This window comes from Pipistrellus hanaki (genome assembly GCF_964339955.1).
Source record: "Pipistrellus hanaki genome assembly, chromosome: 8".
Lineage (NCBI taxonomy): Eukaryota > Metazoa > Chordata > Mammalia > Chiroptera > Vespertilionidae > Pipistrellus > Pipistrellus hanaki.
In genome coordinates, this window is record NC_140510.1 from 73365937 (window position 1) to 73385280 (window position 19344).

General features: G+C 41.5%; 1 protein-coding gene across 1 annotated transcript in view; it reads left to right on the forward strand.

The window, feature by feature from the left end:
• Positions 1 to 19344, forward strand: part of LOC311627050 (aldehyde oxidase 4-like) — a gene marked incomplete at its 5' end in the record, with an annotated part of 55845 nt that overhangs the window by 20612 nt on the left and 15889 nt on the right. Inside the window, 14 exons of the mRNA XM_084893177.1 lie at positions 673 to 766; positions 1718 to 1827; positions 2817 to 3001; positions 4319 to 4481; positions 6659 to 6751; positions 7485 to 7654; positions 7969 to 8083; positions 8595 to 8717; positions 10831 to 10927; positions 13980 to 14104; positions 15556 to 15689; positions 17477 to 17564; positions 17868 to 17954; positions 18139 to 18330. Of these exons, the coding sequence (XP_084749303.1) occupies positions 673 to 766; positions 1718 to 1827; positions 2817 to 3001; positions 4319 to 4481; positions 6659 to 6751; positions 7485 to 7654; positions 7969 to 8083; positions 8595 to 8717; positions 10831 to 10927; positions 13980 to 14104; positions 15556 to 15689; positions 17477 to 17564; positions 17868 to 17954; positions 18139 to 18330 (1776 nt within the window). The remainder of the gene's footprint in view (positions 1 to 672; positions 767 to 1717; positions 1828 to 2816; positions 3002 to 4318; positions 4482 to 6658; positions 6752 to 7484; positions 7655 to 7968; positions 8084 to 8594; positions 8718 to 10830; positions 10928 to 13979; positions 14105 to 15555; positions 15690 to 17476; positions 17565 to 17867; positions 17955 to 18138; positions 18331 to 19344) is intronic.

Here is a 19344-nt window from a genome sequence, read left to right on the forward strand (position 1 = left end):
CGGTGCGGGTCACATTGCAAGGCCTGGAGGGCTGGATTTGGCTCTCGGGCCTTGTGTTTGACACATGTGCCGCACATGGTGAGTACTTCAGTGGGGCTGGGAGAAGAGCACATTTTTCCCAGTTGTCTCTGACTCCATTTCTGTTGATTCTCAAAATCCACCATATGTTTTCACTGTAGGCATATTCTATCCCTTTTTCTGGACCATGGCTTCCTCTCATCATCTTGCCTTCTTAGCTCCCTTCAGAGGTCCTCATTAGTGACGGTTTGGGCAAGAGGGGAGAATTCTATTGCACAGCAGCACCGCAAACATTTAGAAAATGAGTTCCATTTCCCGGGTCTCTAGCGTTTCCTCAGGCTGCAGTCTCCACCTTCCCCTGTGTTACAGACGCTCACTCTAGGGTCAGTTCCCAAAGAGAGCTTTCTGCTGGTAACACATGGGAAAGGATTATTTTCTCAGGCAATGAGTTTGAGTGGAGTCAGGGGTGGGAATCTTGCCCCATATGTTGCCCGAATCTACTTCACTGCCCCAGGGCTCTGCCAGATCTTTCCATGAAGCAAAGAAGGAAGTTAAAAGCTAACACAAGATCCCTGCATAGATAATTGCTTACCTGTTAAATAGCTAAGTGTTACTAAAAAACATAAATAAATAATGCCACCTTTATTTATTTAGACTTTAGGAGGACATGTGGTGAGCAGGCCGAATTTTTCTGACCTAAATCCAATTTTAGCAGCAGGAAATGCTACCATCAATCTGATATCTAAAGGTAAGAGACCAACGTTTAAGCATTTTCTTTTATAATTATCACTGTCAAGTAGCACCTTTCATGAACTATGACGTGGGAACCCAAGCATATCCAACTTTGACTTACCAGATATGTATAGGTGATAGCTACATTCCCTCAGACATAAGGATGAAGCTGTGATCAATTATCCTGTTCTTTAGATATTCTATATCTCATAGATAAGTTACTGCACCATGTAATTTTTCTCAGCTGTTTGGTCACATTCATGCACAGTCCAAAAGCAGTTATCAAAAAATGTCTGAGGTACATCTCAAGTTTTATGGCATATTCAATTTCAGAGTTTCCTGAAGGTGGAATTTTTCTTCTAGGACTTTTCATTTTAAACGAAATCAACTTCATGGGCACATGATGCATTACTTCTCTCTTTATTCACAGCCAGTTTCCTCCTTGCCAAAGGAAAAGATTGTAGTTAAGGAAATAAAAGCAATGCATATTATTCATAGAACTACTGTTGTAACCCTTTCTTTGGTTAAAATCACATTTAAAAAATATGGTGGATCAAATAAGAAAGCAGGGCAAACTGCTTAAAGAAAAGAAGCTATATCTTAGGCACCCCACCTTGTCACTAGTCCTGCCTTAAGCACTTTGGACAGGTCATCTAACCTCTCCCGACCTCAGGTTTCCCACACGTGAAATCCATTCTACCCATTTCCCACTTGTGGAACTGGGTTGTTTCCGGATAGTCTTTCCAGCTTATCTGGCCCAACCTTTCATTCCGATGATGAGGAGCCAGAAGCCCCAGACGATCTGCGACTTGCCTAAGGTGACACAGCCTGGTACCTGGAGCTAGACCCCACATCGTCTGACCTCCAGCCTGCACTCCCTCTTTTCACCGGATACATCACCTCTGCCCCAGGCTGGGTATTCTCCAACTGGACACGTGCATTCTAATCAAGGTCATTTCTCTGCTAGAAGGAGAACGGCAGATTCCTTTAGACGGCCATTTCCTTGAGAGATTGCCTGAAGCGGACCTGAAGTCAGAAGAGATTGTGTCATCTGTTTACATTCCCCACTCTATACAGGTAAGGACTCCTGACCCGCTGCCCACCCAGGGACACACTGCTCATCCTGAGCCCTGTTCAGGAGCCACAGACATACTCCCCGGGCTGGTGCCATCTCTTTTTCCAACCAGCAGCTGCAGGGAGATGATTGGCTATGTTCAGGAAGGGCCAGATTCTCAATGACCATTTCATTTGCTTTTCTCTTAGGCCTAACTTCCCTTCCCTAGCGTTGTTCAAAAGGACACATTGGTGGTATAGTGGTGAGCATAGCTGCCTTCCAAAAGGAAAGGAAAGCATAGGTCAGTGGAGAGAAGGGACTGGTCATTCAGTTGGGGTGAATGGCAGCTGGAGAAGCCCAATAAAATAAGACTGGATGGGAGCTCGAGCCCCATATCTATTGCTTCATTAGCGAGTTTGTGCATGTTCTAGCAGGCAACCACCACAGAAGACTTTCAAGCAACGTAAATTCTTTCATTAAAGATCAAGATAAACTCTTTCATTAAGTATCTCTCAGAGCAAGGGACTCCACCTCTTGATTCTCCCCCTCATCCTTGAGGCCCTTTCTGATCAAACCCAACCTTCTCATTTCATAGAAAATTAAGACCCAGTTTTAGTCATTTTCCCGAAGTCAAGAGTGGATTTGAAAGTAGATCAGCATAGATTCTGTAGCCAGACGGCTTAGGTTTGAACCTCAGCTCTGCCACTTACTGTGTGACCTTGTGTAAGTTACTGAACCTCTATTTCCTCATCAGTAAATTGGAAATGAGTACAGTTACTGTGAGGATCAAATATTAACATATGTAAAACACACCGGCCAGTGCTCACATGCCGTCAGCACTACAGTTAATAACAGAGAATTCCAGTCCATTCCCAGGGTCCTTTTTATTATTAATAATCACCTAAGTGCCCTGTTTGTCACACAGTAGAGACAAGCACGAACCTTTCTGAGTGTGTTTATTTATTTTCTCTTCATTGAGTAAGGTATTTCATATGTGTCTTTATCCCTCCAGTGGCACTTTGTGTCAGGCCTGCGGCTCGCCCAACGCCAGGAGAATGCCTTCGCCATTGTCAATGCTGGGATGAGTGTGAAGTTTGAAGATGGCACAGACACAATCAAGGACCTTAAAATATTCTATGGGCGTGTTGGCCCCACTGTGGTCTCTGCAAACCAAACCTGCAAGCAGCTCATCGGGAGGTAGGTCACAGTATGTCTGGAGCATAGAACCCAGGCCTTCCTATTTTAATATTTTAATGAAAATAGCACTTAGAGATTTTTTTTCTGATTATAAAATATAGCTATATATTCATTTAATTTTTTTAATTGCTGCAAACAAAAGATAAAGAAAATAAAAGCCACCCCAAACCAACATATTTCAAGGTACAGTAATGTCTGTAATAAGATTACTGCACAAATTAATAAAAGTAAGCATAACCTGAAAATTTTCACTCTTAATTAACCTAGAAAGTAAGTAAACATTTCTAATGCTATGTCCTAAGATACCTAAAAATTTCTTTAAACCACATAAAGAAGATGAAATATTCCAAAAGGTTAAATGTCCTTCCTTTCATCACTCTCAATACAGAGAACAGATGGGTGGTTGCACCTGGTGGGGTCAGGGAGGGAAAGAAGGGCACAAATGGAAGAAGGGGGTTAAAAGTACAAACTCCCAGCTATAACATGAATAATTTATGGGTATTTAGTGTATAGCATAGTGCCTATCCTATATAATAAAAGCCTAATATGCTAAGTGTCTAGTCGTCTGGTCGTCCGTTCAACTAATCAAAGCGTAATATGCTAATGATATACTAAGATCGCTGAACTGTTCTCTATGACATGCGCTGACCACCAAGAAGCAGACGCTCTGACTGGTAGGTTGGCTTGCTGCTGGGGTCTAGAGGATTGGGACTGAGTGAGATGGGCCGGACATACCCTAGAGCCCTCCTACAGTTCCTACCCAGCTGGCCAACCTCCCAAGTCCCTCCCTGGTCCCTATCATGCACCCCTGGGGTCCCTCAGCCTGGCCTGCACCCTCTCACAATCTGGGATCCCTCAGGGGAAGTCGGAGAGCCGGTTTCAGCCTGATCCCACAGGCCAGGCCAAGGGACCCCACGAATTCATGCACTAGGCCTCTAGTAGTTAATAATACTGTATTATATATTTAAAAGTTGTTAAGAGAGTAGATCTTAACAATTCCCATCACACTCTGACTGGTGGCGTGGTTGGTTGAAGCCTCATCCCATACACCAAAAGGTTGTGGCTCAATTCCCCGTCAGGGTACATACCTAGGTTATGGGTTTGATCCCCAGTCAGGGCACATTCAGGAGGCAATAGATTGATGTTTCTCCCTCACATTGATGTTTCTCTCACTGCATCATATTCTAAATAAAGCAGATGCAATATTTAAGGGCATTTTGTGTTGATTTCAAAGATGGATACAGATTGCTCTCCATCTTCCCTTGTTCTATCAGTTTAGTGCCTCTTTTGTGAAATGTTTGCATTCTTTCCTACTAGGCAATGGGATGACCAAATGCTGAGCGATGCGTGCCGGCTGGTCCTGGATGAGATTTACATTCCGCCAGGAGCTGAGGGTGGCATGGTAGAATATAAGCGAACCCTCATCATCAGCTTACTCTTCAAATTCTACCTCAAAGTGAGGCGAGGACTGAATAAAATGGTAAACGACCTTTCTGAGTCTCTGGGTCCCTTGACATTCTGAGTGGGAGTCTGCACATGAAAGAGCTTTCCCTGCCTGCTTTCGATATCCATCAAGGGTACTGAGTTTGGGGCCCTCCTCACCCTTCTTTGTTCCTCTCCTTCTCTTCTCCTTCACTATTGGGCTGAGAAGGGGACAATCTTATTCTATTTGCCCTGTAATTTGCATAACTAGTATTAACATGCATGCTAGTTGACCTTCAGTCACCAAAAAACCTTCAGTAAGTAAATCATAACATCTTTCTTTATTTTAAGGAAAAAAAATTTTAATAGCCCAACTTTAATATTTAGAAAATGTGAATAAGCCAGAAAGGAGGAAAAATTTATTTGTAATCATATCACCATAGCTAGCCACTATTAATATTTTGGTATATATCCTTCTAAGACCTTCTTTATAGATGTGTATGTATAAATGTCACATAGAACTCGTTGCTTATTTCAATTTATAATATAAACATCTCTCAATGTCATTAAATATTTTTCAGTGACATTATGACATAAGTTTGTATGTCATGTTTATGGAAAGATATACCACTATTTGGTCTATTCCTTATTTTTAGACATTTAGATTGTCTAATTTTTTATTAATTATTTTTTTCTTTTCTAGCCTAGTTTAAAATGACTTTCATAGCTGTTTCTCAAAATATGGCCCATAACCGAGTGTCCTCTTAATAACTCATTTACTGACTTAAAAATGGTAGTATAAATTGCTATACCCACATTTTTTTTGTGCCTGAGAATTTTACTTTCTTAGTTCAGCTAGCCCTTTTATTATTATGTTATTAACACTACTTATTATTAGTATTATTATAATATATTCTATAATGTTTTATTATATAACCTATTATCCTATATAATAAAAGGATAGTATACAAATTGACCCTAACGTGGGAACCACAAGAAAGACCACTCAACCAGTCACTGTGAGATGCACTGACCACCTCTCGGTTCTTTCTGCTGGCTGGCTGGCAGGCTCTGATCACCCGATGACAAACAGGGTACCGGGGTTGGTGGTGGGGGATATGAGTGATGCCAGGCCAAGGCCTCACCCAGTTTCCCCAAACACAAAGGACAACCTACAGTATGGGCAGAGCCAGCAAGTGGGCAGAAATGGCTGACCTCTTGGTCCCCCGGCCACCCACCCACCCACCTCCACCACCACCTCCTGTCAGCAGGCTCCAATAAGCTGATGACAAAAGGGGAACAAGCATGTTGCACAGTGAGGGGAGTGGGGCCAGCTGCCAGCAGCTGGGGAAAATTGCACACAGGGCCTAGGGACCGTACCCATCTTGAATTTTGTGCACCAGGCCTCTAGTGTGTTACATAATATCTTCAGTATATTAATATGTAATCTGTTTATATCTAATATATTATATATATAACTTATTAAATATACATTTTATTTTATATCTCTTACATATTATCATATATTCTCTAAAATGTTACATTTTATTATGTCATATATTCTATCATTATAGAAGAATTCAAAATGCAAAGAAGTAAATTTTAAAAAATCAACTCTAATCCAGTAATCCTACAATTAACATATGAATACATTTTTAAAATATTTTTAAATTGAAAAAATAGGATCATACTCTACACATTTTTTTCACTTAATTGTGTTACATGAGCATTTTTCAATGTCAATAAGCATACTTCTACAAAATTATTTTTAATGACTATATAATATTGTATCTCATGGATATCCCATAATTTGTGTAACCATTGCCTTGTTCTGGGGAGTTTAGTTTAATTCTAGTTTCTTCACTAGCATGAACAGTCCGTAATTGGACATCTTGTAGATAACTCACAAGTCATCTTTCCTACTCCCTCAGTTATGTCAGGGGGTTGGCTTGGATTTGACAGCACAGATCCATTTAGAAGTATGTACATACTTCCACTCATTCAAAAAGGAGACCTGGTCATGAGGGAATTCTTCACTTCCTAGAAATAGCATTCACTTTTCTGTGCACAAAAGTAGATGTAGTTTTTCTTCAAATAACTACTACCAGCCTAGGGAACTTGAAGTTCAGGGCTCTCCCCGCAGAACTGGCATCTAATATCTGAAATATTTCCACATGTTTTTCCAAGCTAGTCACTCAGATTGTAAAATTAAATGTCAAATAATCTTCTTTTTAGGATCCCCAGAAGTTTCCTGATATCCCAGAAAATTTCATGAGTGCTGTAGACAATTTCCCCATAGGAACACCCCGAGGACTTCAGATGTTCCAGGTTGGTGGGTAGGGTCTCTGCTTTCTAATAGGTTTATTCACTCAGATGTACGCATTACACATCATGTATTTCCCCCTTTTCAATAGCCATATTTTGTGTTACATGTAAAGATAAAAGTCTACTGAAACCAGCTGATGTAACCCATTGTCACCCACACACAATTTGCTTGGTTTAGGGTTTTTGGTTTTGTTTTTACTCAAGACTATACAAGGAATTTGATTTTGAATCTCTCCTCTTCACTATTTCCAGCTGTTTTACTTAAAATGTCCTTCTTTTCTTAGCCACTGTTGGTCCTTTTTTTTAAAACCTCACTCAACATTTACTGCTTCTAGAAAGTCTTCCCTCCTTTATACTAGCCACCCTGACTCTCCCAGGAAACTGTGAGTTTTCCTTGTACCATATTAGCTGTGTATGTTGTTCTCTATTACGCTATGAAATTGATCACATTATTTTAATGTATGTGTTCTGATTTCTCAACAAGGTTGTAGAATCCTTGAGGTAGGAACAATGTCATCTTGGGGTTGTGAGGGGATGTCTGAGGAGGCGGTTAGAGCCTATAACCAAGAATATATTCCTTACCATAATACTCAATGGATATTTATTAACTCTGACTCATAGCTAGAGATATCCAGTTGCCCATAGTTTTTCTTGTAAGTAATCCAAATATAACAGACCCAATTGTTAGGGCATGAGAATGTCTGGCAATAAAATAACGGGCTTTTTTCATGAACAGTGTGTGAATCCCCACCAACCTCCTCAAGATCCAGTCGGCCACCCCATGATGCACCAGTCAGCCATTAAACATGCCACTGGAGAAGCCGTGTATGTTGATGACATATCCCCGGTCGCCCAAGAACTCTTTCTGGCAGTAGTTACCAGCACCAGAGCTCATGCAAAGATCATGTAAGGAAACAAAAGCTGTCCTTATAAAAGTTACTAAAATGCATTAAGAACTTTATACTTAAACTGAGAACCTACTGTATATGTAAGTCAATTAAAAGTATTTCCTCTTCTGGATGGGAATCATTCATTTTTAAAGAATAGTTATGAAAAAATGTATGGCCAAGAGTCAGAATACCAACGCAGAGAATTGCCCATGATGTAGTTATGAAGTCCATTGCACTTTTTCCCAGTGTTGGCAGAGTCATGTACTAGTATAGTGTACCCTGCACTTACACCTGCAACTTTAATGTGTACTTTTACGTGTTCTCTCCTAGAGAAATTGATGTTTCAGAAGCCCTGGCACTTCCCGGTGTTGTTGATGTGATAACAGCAGAGGATGTTCCCGGAGATAATAACTATAATGGAGAGGTTTTGTATGCACAGAACAAGGTGTGTGATTTGTATGTGGCTTAGGATTCAAATACTTTGTTGAAAAATGCCATGTCACAAAGACTTTTAGAGAACCAAGAACTCCACCTCATTTTGAATTGGGGACTCTTTTGAGATGCTCATAAAAACCATAAGCACTACCAAGGAAGATTTCTAAAAAAAAAAAAAAAAATTTTAAAGAAATCCCAGAAGCAATAAAAGTATCGGCCATAAAAATAACCAACAGACTTCAGAAATTTCAGGATGGCTAGATCCCCGTGAGTGATTTCGGAACAGTGAGGATTGCAGCTGAAGACAATCCTAGGCCAGACATAATCAAGTTCTGTGTCCAATTCTGAAGCCCCTAAGTCCCATTCAAGCCACTGTTTTAAATGTATTCTCATAGGCAGGAAGTAACCATTCTTGTGTTCACAAGAACCCAGGAGGTAAATGTAAGAATTTGGGAAGAGTAAATCCTTTTTAGTGATTCTGTGTTTCAACTAATCACATCCAACATGTGACTTTTCTGCAGGTTATTTGCGTGGGTCAGATCGTCTGTACTGTGGCTGCTGATACCTACGCCCATGCGAAAGAGGCCGCTAAGAAAGTGAAGATTGCTTATGAAGACATAGAACCTCGGATTATCACAATAGAGGTATCTTCAAGAGTGACTAGGGTGAAGTACTTTTGGCAGAATCCAACCCTTACAGTCACAAAATAGTATAACTTGAGCTTCATCTATGCCTTATTCAGTGTCCTCTCCAAGTTGAGGCATGATACTGAGAATTCTCCTGCCTGGAGCTCAGTTCCTTCCTTTGTCCACGACTCCTCAAATAGCCTCTTGCCAATGCCTGCCTTAAGGATATAGATAAGCAACATCAAAGGAAGGTCCTTACAGCTTTACATAAAAGATGAGTCCGTGAGAAAGTGCAGAGCACTATGACACTCTGAGGCAGGTTACCATTGACAGAGTGACAGCGTGGGTCTTCTCGATCTCTGTGCCTACTTCCTACTTTAAGACAAGTTCTGGAGATAGAGTACTCCGATTCAGATTCTGACTCTGCCATTTAACAGGCTGTTAAATGAAAGTTTTGACAAGTTCCTTAATGCATCTGTGAAATGGGAACTATGAAAGTTCCTACATCAAAAGGTCATCATGAAGTTTAAGTGAGAGAATCCAAATAAAGTGCTTTAAAAAAGCACCTGGGACATGAGTGCTTTGAACACGTATTAGCTGTGATTTTTTTAAAATTGTGGTTATTAATGAGGTCAAGAACATGGTTCCTGACGCTTATTTCCCTGTTGCCCATCCAAGCACTACACCCATAGTAGGTACTCAACAAATGTGTGTGATGGAGGGATAGATGCGTAAGCAATATGAAGCCTGGCCTAGTAGGTACAGTTTTCATCATCCTCTTTGATTCTCCCCTGCTTTTCCAAACCGATGCCAAGTTCAAGTATTTTCCAGTTATCTTTTAAATGCCTCTTAAATGTGCTCCTTTTTTCTATTTTCACTTACACCCCTTCCCACCCTCCAGCCCAGTCCGCATCACCTTATTGTCAGATTTACTACAATAACAATCTTATCTCAAAATGTATACCTACCATGTTCATTTTCTAAGCCACATAGTTCACCAGATCACTTTTCTTTACAAAAACAAACAAATAACAACAATAAAAACACAATGTCTTCTTATTATAGATAAGGTTCTTAGTATAAAACTCAAGATCTTTCATAATCCCCCTCACTCCATCTCTCAAGCTCATCCAACTGTTATTTATCTATCTATTTGTTTATTTTTAGAAAGAGGAAGGGAGAGAGAGAGGGAACTAACAAAGAGACATTGATTTGTTGTTGCACTTATTTATGCATTCATTGGTTGATTCTTGTATGTGCCCTGCATGGGGATCGAACCCGAAACCAATGCTCTAACCAACTGAGCTACCTGGCCATGACAGAACTGCTTCATTTTTTTTTTTTTTTTTAAAGAAATATGTTTTTATTGGTTTTAGAGAGAGATGAAGGCAGAGAGAGAGAAACATCTATTAGCTGCCTCCTACATGCTCCCTACTGGAGATTAAGCCTGCAACCCAGCATTTGCTCTGACGGGGAATTAAACCAGAACCTACCAGTGCACTGGACACTGGACACTCAACCATCTGAGCCACACTGACCAGGGCTCAACTGCTTCTTGATAGAAAACTCCACTGCCAATCTAGCCTTGTTCTCATTTTGGCCCCTCAGCTGGGTTTTTACCTCTGTAACTTTATGAGTTGCTCTTGACTTCAAATGACTTTCAGCCTCTTCTCTGACTGTCCTAATCCTATCCAATTCAGCAACTGACGTCACCTACACAGGCCATCCCTGAGCAGCCTCAACCCAGCAGGCTCCTCCTCTTGGCCTCTCTTTGACTATTATCTGCCCCCAGACAAAGTTGGCCCCTAACACCAAACTGCTACCTTCAGCAAACCAGAGGATTGTGTTTTACATATCCTTGTCCTCCCCACCCCCCCCACCCTCTCACCGCACTCCCTGCTCTTCCTCCCAGAGCTGAACAGAACTAAGTAATCACCAATGCCTGTGATCCATTGTAACCCAATTTCTGTGACTCTCCAAATTGCTCAGCTTGTCTTGGTGTGTGAAGATCTGATAGAATAGGAGCATTGGATTCTACTGATGTTTGAATGGCTTACTAGAATGTGAACAAATAAATAAATAAAAACAAGAATCTTATTTTTTGTTGTTGTTGTTTCTTTTTCCCCTGCAGCAAGCCCTAGAGCACAATTCATTTCTTTCTGAGGAGAGGAAGATTGAGCAAGGAGATGTAGAGCAAGCCTTTAAACATGTGGATCAAATCATTGAAGGTAAGTGGTCTTGGCCAGAAAAGTGAAGCTTCTGAAGATAAAGACTAAATCATCCCATTGGTTTGAGGAATATTGAAATTCTAAGGCAGAGCTTCTCAACCCTAATGGGATACTTAAACCGCAATTAAAATGCACAAATAAAGCCCGGGTGGTGTTGCTCAGTGGTTGAGCGTCGACCTATGAACCAGGAGGTTATGGTTCAGTTCCCAGTCAGAGCACATGCCCCAGTTGCAGGCTCAATCCCCAGTGTAGGGTGTGCAGGAGGCAGCCCTTCAATGATTCTCTCATCACTGATGTTTCTATTCCTCTCTCCCTCTGACTTCCTCTCTGAAATCAATAAAAATGTCTTTAAAATAAGTAAAATGCACAAATAATTTTAGTCTGATGAAGTTGTTCATAGGCAGCAGTCTGTGTGAATACTACCCACATGGAGATATAAAACATTTCCAGCTCCCCAGAAAGCTTCCTTGTCTTCCCCCACCCCCTGTGCCCCCACCTCTAGGTCAGCAACCTCCTGAAAGGTCTTATTCTAACTGGGGTCACTGTAGATGAGTTTACCAGTTTTGCACTTCATATGAATGGAAACTAGAGTGTAACTTCTTCTGTGTTTACTTATTTTCATCAACATTATGTGTGGGAGATTCACCCGTGTTGGTGCATAAATCAGTACTTCTATTTCATTGTTCAAGAGCATTCTATTGTATAAATATTCCACAACTTATATTTCTTTTCTACTGTTCATGGACAGTTCTGTTGGTTTCAACTTGGGACTATTATGAATGATGTTTTTAAGCACACGATTGTGGTCCAAAAGGGGGCGCCATAACTAATGTAACCAAAAGTAACTCACATGGTGAACTGATCATGAATTTCTAGTATGGTGCATAGTTACCCCAGGCATATAATTTCCCTAGTAAAAAGTGTTATCTTTGCCTTAACAGCCCTATCCTTTGTTTCTTTGAATCCAGATAAACACAAACTATAGCACCACCATGCTGAGCATATTACATGTATTATTTAATGACAAAAATAAAATCCCTGAGAAATGAGTATTATGAAACCTATTTTAAGCTCCTATGTATTTAGTGCTTACTATTTAATATTCAAGCAGATCAATTCTGAGAAGGAACATATATCGGTAGCTCCATTTCACAGGTGAAGAAACTGAGACTTAGGAAAGTTATGTACTTGACTGAGATCTCATATTCAATTTATAATACAGCCAGGACTGGAGCTCTTGACTAGATGACCCAAAGGCCCTTTCTCTTAATCACAGTAATATATTTTCTTTTCATTTTTACATTCACCCTAAGAGCAACAGAGTCACAAGGTGCTAGCTCTTTGTCATCTAGGATTTTGGCCATTATGGGAGTTCAAAATTTTAGCACAAATGGAAAATTTGAAATATGAAGGGAATTTGAAATTTGGGCAGAAATGACTAAGAATTACAGAGAATGCCAACATAGAGAAATGGTGTAGTTAGAGTGTGGATCCGGGAGTCAGATTGCCTGGGCTTGAATCCCGCCTCTGTTATCTCCAGTCTGTGTAGCCTTGGACAGCTTACTTACCTTTTTCATATCTGTTTCCTAATAATACCTGCCTCAAAGGATTGGTATGGTGATTAAATTAATTCATTCTCTGTAATTTGATATGCCTGAGAACAAAACCTAGCATATTGTAAAAAATGATGTCGTTGTTTGAATTTAGATTAAAGTCAGTATATGGTATGCTAAAAACAAGGGTTTTGGGAAAGAGTTTTTTGGGAGAGTTTTTTTCTATTGTCCCAAAAAATAATTTCAAAAAATTCTTTGACTCCTGGAAAAGCAATTCACTTATTTTAACTATATAGGAATCTTTTGGCTAGTTTTTTTTTTTTTTTTTTTTAATATATTTTATTGATTTTGTACAGAGAGGAAGGGAGAGAGGTAGAGAGCTAGAAACATCGATGAGAGAGAGTCATTGAACAGCTGCCTCTTGCACACCCCCTACCGGGGATATGCCCGCAACCAAGGTACATGCCCTTGACCGGAATCGAACCCGGGTCCCTTCAGTCCCCAAGCCGACGCTCTATCCATTGAGCCAAACCGGTTTCGGCAAGTTTTAAAGTAAGTTTTAAACTAGAGCCAAATGCCTCTCTTGGCAGAGCCTACAAAATTTTAAGAATGTCTTAACCAAGCCAAAAATCTCAGACAAACCAGTAAGAACAGGCTGTAAAACTGGTGGGAATAAGTCTGTCATTTTATTTATTTATTTATTAGAGGCCCCATGCATGAAATTCATGCAAGGGGCTCCGAGGGCCAAGGCAGCAGCCCCTGCTTTATCCAGAAGGATGTCCAGTCTAATTAGCATAGTACACTTTTATTATTATATATTTACATACTTATTTATTTATTTTTTCATATATTTTTATTGATTTCAGAGAGGAAGGGAGAGAGAGAAAAAAAAAATCAATGATAAGAGAGACTCATTCATTAGCTGCCTCTTGCATACCCGCTACTGGGGATCAAGCCCTCAACTTGGGCATGTGCGCTTGATTAGAATCAAATCTGGGACCTTTATGTCCACAGGCCGACCGACATTCTATCCACTAGCCAAACCAGCTAGATCTAGTTCTACCATTTTAAACCTTTGTGTCCCTGTGGGTTGAGAACTGCTGCTGTAGAACCTAAGACCATCGGAAAACACGGATATTTACGTTACGATTCATTAACAGTAGCAAAATTACAGTTATGAAGTAGCAACAAAAATAATTTTACATTTGGGGGTCACCACCACATGAGCAACTATTAAAGGGTTGCGGCATTAGAAAGGTTGAGAACCACTGCACTAGACAGATGAGGAAACCGAGCCCAAGAGAAGGGGACTGAATTAGCCATGGTCACCCAGCTGGCTGGGCACAGTGAAGATCAATGAGGAAAAGTGGTTTAGCCAAATGACATAAAGTCCAGTTCTCCATAAACCGAAGCAACTTGCCCTTGATAAACCAAACCCCACTGAGAGCCTCCAGTGTGGAACTTTCAGTCAAACATTGTCCTGTGTTCATGCTTCACAGGTGAGATGCACGTGGAAGGGCAGGAACATTTTTACCTGGAAACACAAACCATCCTGGCTATCCCAAAAGAAGAAGATAAGGAAATGGTGTTACACGTGGGAACACAGTTTCCCCTCCAGGTGCAGGTAACCGGATATTTTTTGAAATTGAGGCTCCAGATGACTGTGGTGTGAGGCCCATACACCAGGCATTCCTCTTTAGAGGAGCTTTGATTGTTCCCACTCTCCATCTCAAATTCCCTGCACACTTGATGCTGGCTACCGTCCGTAATGGAGGAAGTGGGCAAATATTTCCCTACATGGGCAGACCTTTTAAGGAGATCAGAAATGTTTTCTCCCTTCTAAAATATAAGGCAAAGTTCCTCTTTCCCTTAAGGCAATTGATGGTGTAAAATTTAATCATAGTAATTACAGTTCCTTCTATGGATCTATTGCATTGCTTCTCTATCTGAATTAGTAGTACATGTGCATTTAAATTTTTTTTGTGGTGGATGAGTGTTGGTTCTCTCTCTATACATGTTTTTGCATCTTGTGTTGCACATGTACATGGTTGCATGTCCAAGGCATTTCAGCCCAGCACAGTAGTGTGTGAATGCCAGTCCTGCTCTAGTGGCTGAGTTATAAAGCATTGTACCTGCCCACACCCCACCCCCAAGCAAGCAAAGAAAATCCCCGACATTCCCATCTTCTGAAATGAGGAGTTGTAGGTCCTAGAACAGTGCTAGGCACAGGGGAATTTCTATATATATATAAAGAGCCAGAGCCATCACATCAGAAACAACCAAACGGACAACTGATCAGGCTGAGTGAGTCAACGAAGCCAGCAGGGGGATCATGAGGGAGGGACAACCAAATGACTGAGCAGCAGGCTGTGTGGGGTGACCAGGTTGGCAGAGGGGGGCAGTGAGGGGTGACCAGCTGGCAGGGGGCACAGTTGGCGGCAACCAGGCTGGTAGGAAGGGCAATGAAGGACAACCAGACCAGCAGAGGGGAGCAGTTGGGGGTGATCGGGCTGGCAGGAGAGGGCAGTTGGTTAGAGCATTATTCTGTATACTAAAAAGATTGCCAGTTCAATTCCGGTTTTGGCACATATGGGAGGCACCTGATCTATGTTTTTCTCTATCTCATCAATTTTTCTCTCTCTCTTTCTCTAAAATCAATATAAAAGCACATCCTTGGGTGAAATTTAAAAAAAATGGAGTACTGGTACATGGATGAACCTTGGAAACAATGTTAAGCAAAAGAAGCCAGTCACAAAAGGCCACCATTGTATTATTCCACATATATGAAATGTTCTAAACAGGCAAATCTGTAGAGATGGAAAGCAGATTAGTAGTTGCCTAGTGGTGGGGCATTAAGAGGGAGTTGAGGTTAGGGGGAGCTCAGAAGTGGCTGCTTAATAGATATGAGGTTTCTTTGGGGATACTTAAAATCTTCTAAAATTGGGTTGTGATGAGGCTTTCAAAGTTCTCTAAATACTGTACTGACTGTCTTTTACTATGCAGAGGGGAAGAACATGGATGAGGAAATAGCCTATTAAAATGGACTTTGTGACTTTGCGAGCTTATCTCTTGCAGGAATTTGTGGCTGCAGCACTTAACATCCCAGAGAATAGAGTCGCCTGCAACATGAAAAGAGCTGGAGGAGCATTTGGGGGGAAAGTAACCAAGCCCGCCCTGCTGGGAGCTGTCAGTGCTGTGGCCGCCATCAAGTAAGAGTCACAGTGCCAGCTACTATGTCAGAAGTCCTAGCGGGACAGGTGCCCCCATGTCCTTCCAGCCCTGCGCCCACCCTGGGGTTCATTCCATTGGTCACATGCTGTCACTTCCCCTGTGGTTAGCATGAGGGTAAAGGGGCACTGATCTACCTATTCTCCAACCGTCAGGGTCACCGTAGGCAAGGCGCCTCAGTGTCCTCCCCGGGAAAATGGAGAAAGTAATATCTACCTGGTTCACTAGATAGTTGTGCGGAATAAATGCAGTGGCTATAGATGTTGACTGGTGCCCAGACATAACTATATATTACTTCTTCATGAACTGCATTGACTTTCAATCTTTAAAATGTTTGTTTTATTTTTTAAATATATTTTATTCATTTTTTACAGAGAGGAAGGGAGAAGGATAGAGAGCTAGAAACATCGATGAGAGAGAAACTCTCAACATCCATCAGTTGCCTCCTGTACACCTCCTTACTGGGTATGTGCCTGCAGCTAATATACGTGCCCTTGACCGGAATGAAACCTGGGACCTTTGTGTCTGCAGGCTGATGCTCTATCCACTGAACCGAACTGGTTAGGGTTATTTTAAAAATTTAAAACAAACATTTTGCCCTAACCAATTTGGCTCAGGGGATAGAGTGTCAGCCTGCAGACTGAAGGGTCCTGGGTTCAGTTCTGATCAAGGGCATGTACCTTGGTTGCAGGCTCTTCCCTGGCCCCAGGCCATGGTTCTGGCATGTGCAGGAGGCAACTGATCGATGTGCTTCTCTCACATCAATATTTCTCTCTGTCTTTCCTTCTCTCTTCCTCTCTCTCTCTCTCAAAAAAAAAAAAAAAAAATCAATGGGAAAATATCCTCAGGTAAGAATTTTAAAATCACTAAATAAATAAATAGTTAACATAAATCAAACTAACGTGGTTGAATGGTGGGCAGGTCAAAGTCCCAACCTTACAAGGGACACATTCTGTGATGAAACACAGCAGGGTCGGCTGCCGCCTGGGAATGTTCACTTAACCTCCACATCATCCTGATGGAAGAACCCGACACAGTAAGAGCGGGAATAGCCGTGACTTTTTGTGAAACTCTTACGCACCAGAGTTCACTAAGTATGTTCAGGACAAACGTAACTTATCACAGATTATCGCTGCGGAAAGAAACACTGTGAACATCACAGCTCACTGGCACTTTCCAAACATAGCAAAGTCTGTCCTGTGAGCAGAGGGGCGGGCCCGGGGAGCGTCCCCTCGGGAGCCAGTGGGGTCCCCCACGGGCACTTTATGATGGGGAGTCTGAATGCAAGGTGGGACAGAACTCATCGGAGTATTGATTGGTTCTCAATCCTTTCATTCTCAGCATTCCCCTTTGGCACGTGTTTTAATGCCCCTTTTAATATCCAACATGAACATCATCATAATATAACCTACTAATTCACACAGTTGCAAAATCCTCATACAGTGCCTTAATGTCATACAAAAAAAAAAAAAAGAAAAAAAGAAAAGAGAAATAAAAATAAAGTAACCTAACTAAATAATGTATTATTTCAACATCAAAATTCTCAGACATGACTAAATCAGGATAACATTAATAGGGGTTTTTGTGTTTGTATTTGTTTGTTTGTTACATATTAATATCCCCACAAATTTTCAAAATGTTGTTTAAGGTATGTTGCTACCCCCATAGAAAACCACTAAGTTAGGTTATTTCCAGTCCCCTTTCACCAGCTCCAAGTTTCTACACCTTTATGAAGCACCCAGCGTATTAACAGAGTCACTTCCTACAGAACTGGCCGCCCAATCCGGTTTGTTCTAGAACGTGGTGATGACATGCTGATAACTGCTGGCCGCCACCCACTCCTCGGAAAATACAAAGTGAGTGAGAGCAAAAATTGTAGGAGACTGCTGAAAATATTGTCCAGGGACAACCAATCAGTCATAAAACAACTACTAAACTCCATACCGACTGCAAGGGTTATTTGGATGCTACCCAAAACCAATCAAAACTTTCTATTGGGATCCCATGGTCCCCCTGGGATGTTCCTCCGATGACTGTCACATCAAATCATGTTCATAAGCTGGGTATGGACTGTCTTGTGTGATCGGATGTGTTTGTGTACAGCAGGATCTGGTTGTAACGAACTGCTGAGAAAATGGTTTTGCCATGTGACTTTGCAGGTTGGATTCATGAACAACGGTGTGATCAAAGCTGTCGACGTTGAATATTATATCAATGGTGGATGCACCCCTGATGAGTCTGAGTTGGTAAATAAGAACCATGCCCTTCCCATAGGTTACCTGTTGATTTGTATGTGCTGCACTTTATTTGCATGGATATTTCTTATATAAATTAGACAAAATACTGTGAAGGGTTTGTGTCAGAGATAGAATTTGGATAACTGATTTTGAAAGATGGATAGATGTGAAGTTCCGTTTTGTTTTCATTCAGGTGATAGATTTCGTCGTGCTGAAATCTGAAAATGCGTATCATGTTCCTAACTACCGGTGCCGGGGTAGGCCTTGCAAAACAAACTTGCCATCCAACACTGCCTTTCGAGGATTTGGCTTTCCCCAGGTTTCAGTGGTAGTTGAAGCTTATACAACTGCTGTGGCATATCAATGTAAATTACTCCCTGAAGAGGTAGGTAATAAGTCAGAATCCGCATACAAAACTCTGCCATCAATGGTTCAAATATACCCTGAATGGTCAGATTATTATGATCTCTGAGGCCCTGTGCATGAACTCGTGCATGGGTGGGGTCTGGCCACCCTGACCAGTGGGGGAGGGGACATGGGCGATTGGCGGGCCTGCCTGCTGGTCGAACTCCTGGTCAAGGGGGCAATTTGCATATTAGCCTTTTATTATATAGGATATACACTGAGAGAGGACAAGATGGCGACCGAACAGATAGACTTGTTCTGACCCTGGTCCCAGAACAGATAAAAGCAGCATCTAAGTTGCTTGGGGAATATTGATTGGCACCTAAGGGGCAGCAGAACTCTAAAGGATGGTAAGGAAGGGTCCACTGGACAGGATTTCCTGACCAAGGAACCAGCACTGTGGCGGCAGAGACCTCGCCCTGTGCTACGGGTTCAGAGGGAAGGCTGCGCCATCTTACCAGGAAAGGAGGATCTTCTCTGAGGCCTGGAAAACCCCTAGCAGAGGAGACCAACTAACAGCTGTGACACCCCAATCGGCGCAAACAGTGGATTCAAGGGAGTTCTTCGATCACCCAAGGAAAGGAGAAGGAACACCACATAACCAGACATCCTGAAAAGAGAGACCATGGGGAGACAAAGAAATAGCCCGCACATGAAAGAAAAGCAGGCATCACCAGAAAAAGAAGTAAACGAGTTAGAGGCAAGCAACCTACCAGAGCAAGAATTCAGAGTAATGATCATAGGATGGCTAAAAAGAATGGAAGAGAAATTTGACAATAACCAAGAAGAAATGAGGAAGAACCATGAGGAACTGAAGAAGAACCAAGAGGAATTGAAGAAGAACCAAGAAGAAATGAAAAATGACATCGCTACCATGAAGAACTCAATAGAAAGCATCAAGAGAAGACTAGATGAAGCAGAGGACCGCATCAGTGAGCTAGAAGACAAGATGGAAAAAAAAAATACCCAATTAGAGCAGCTTCTAGAAAAAAAA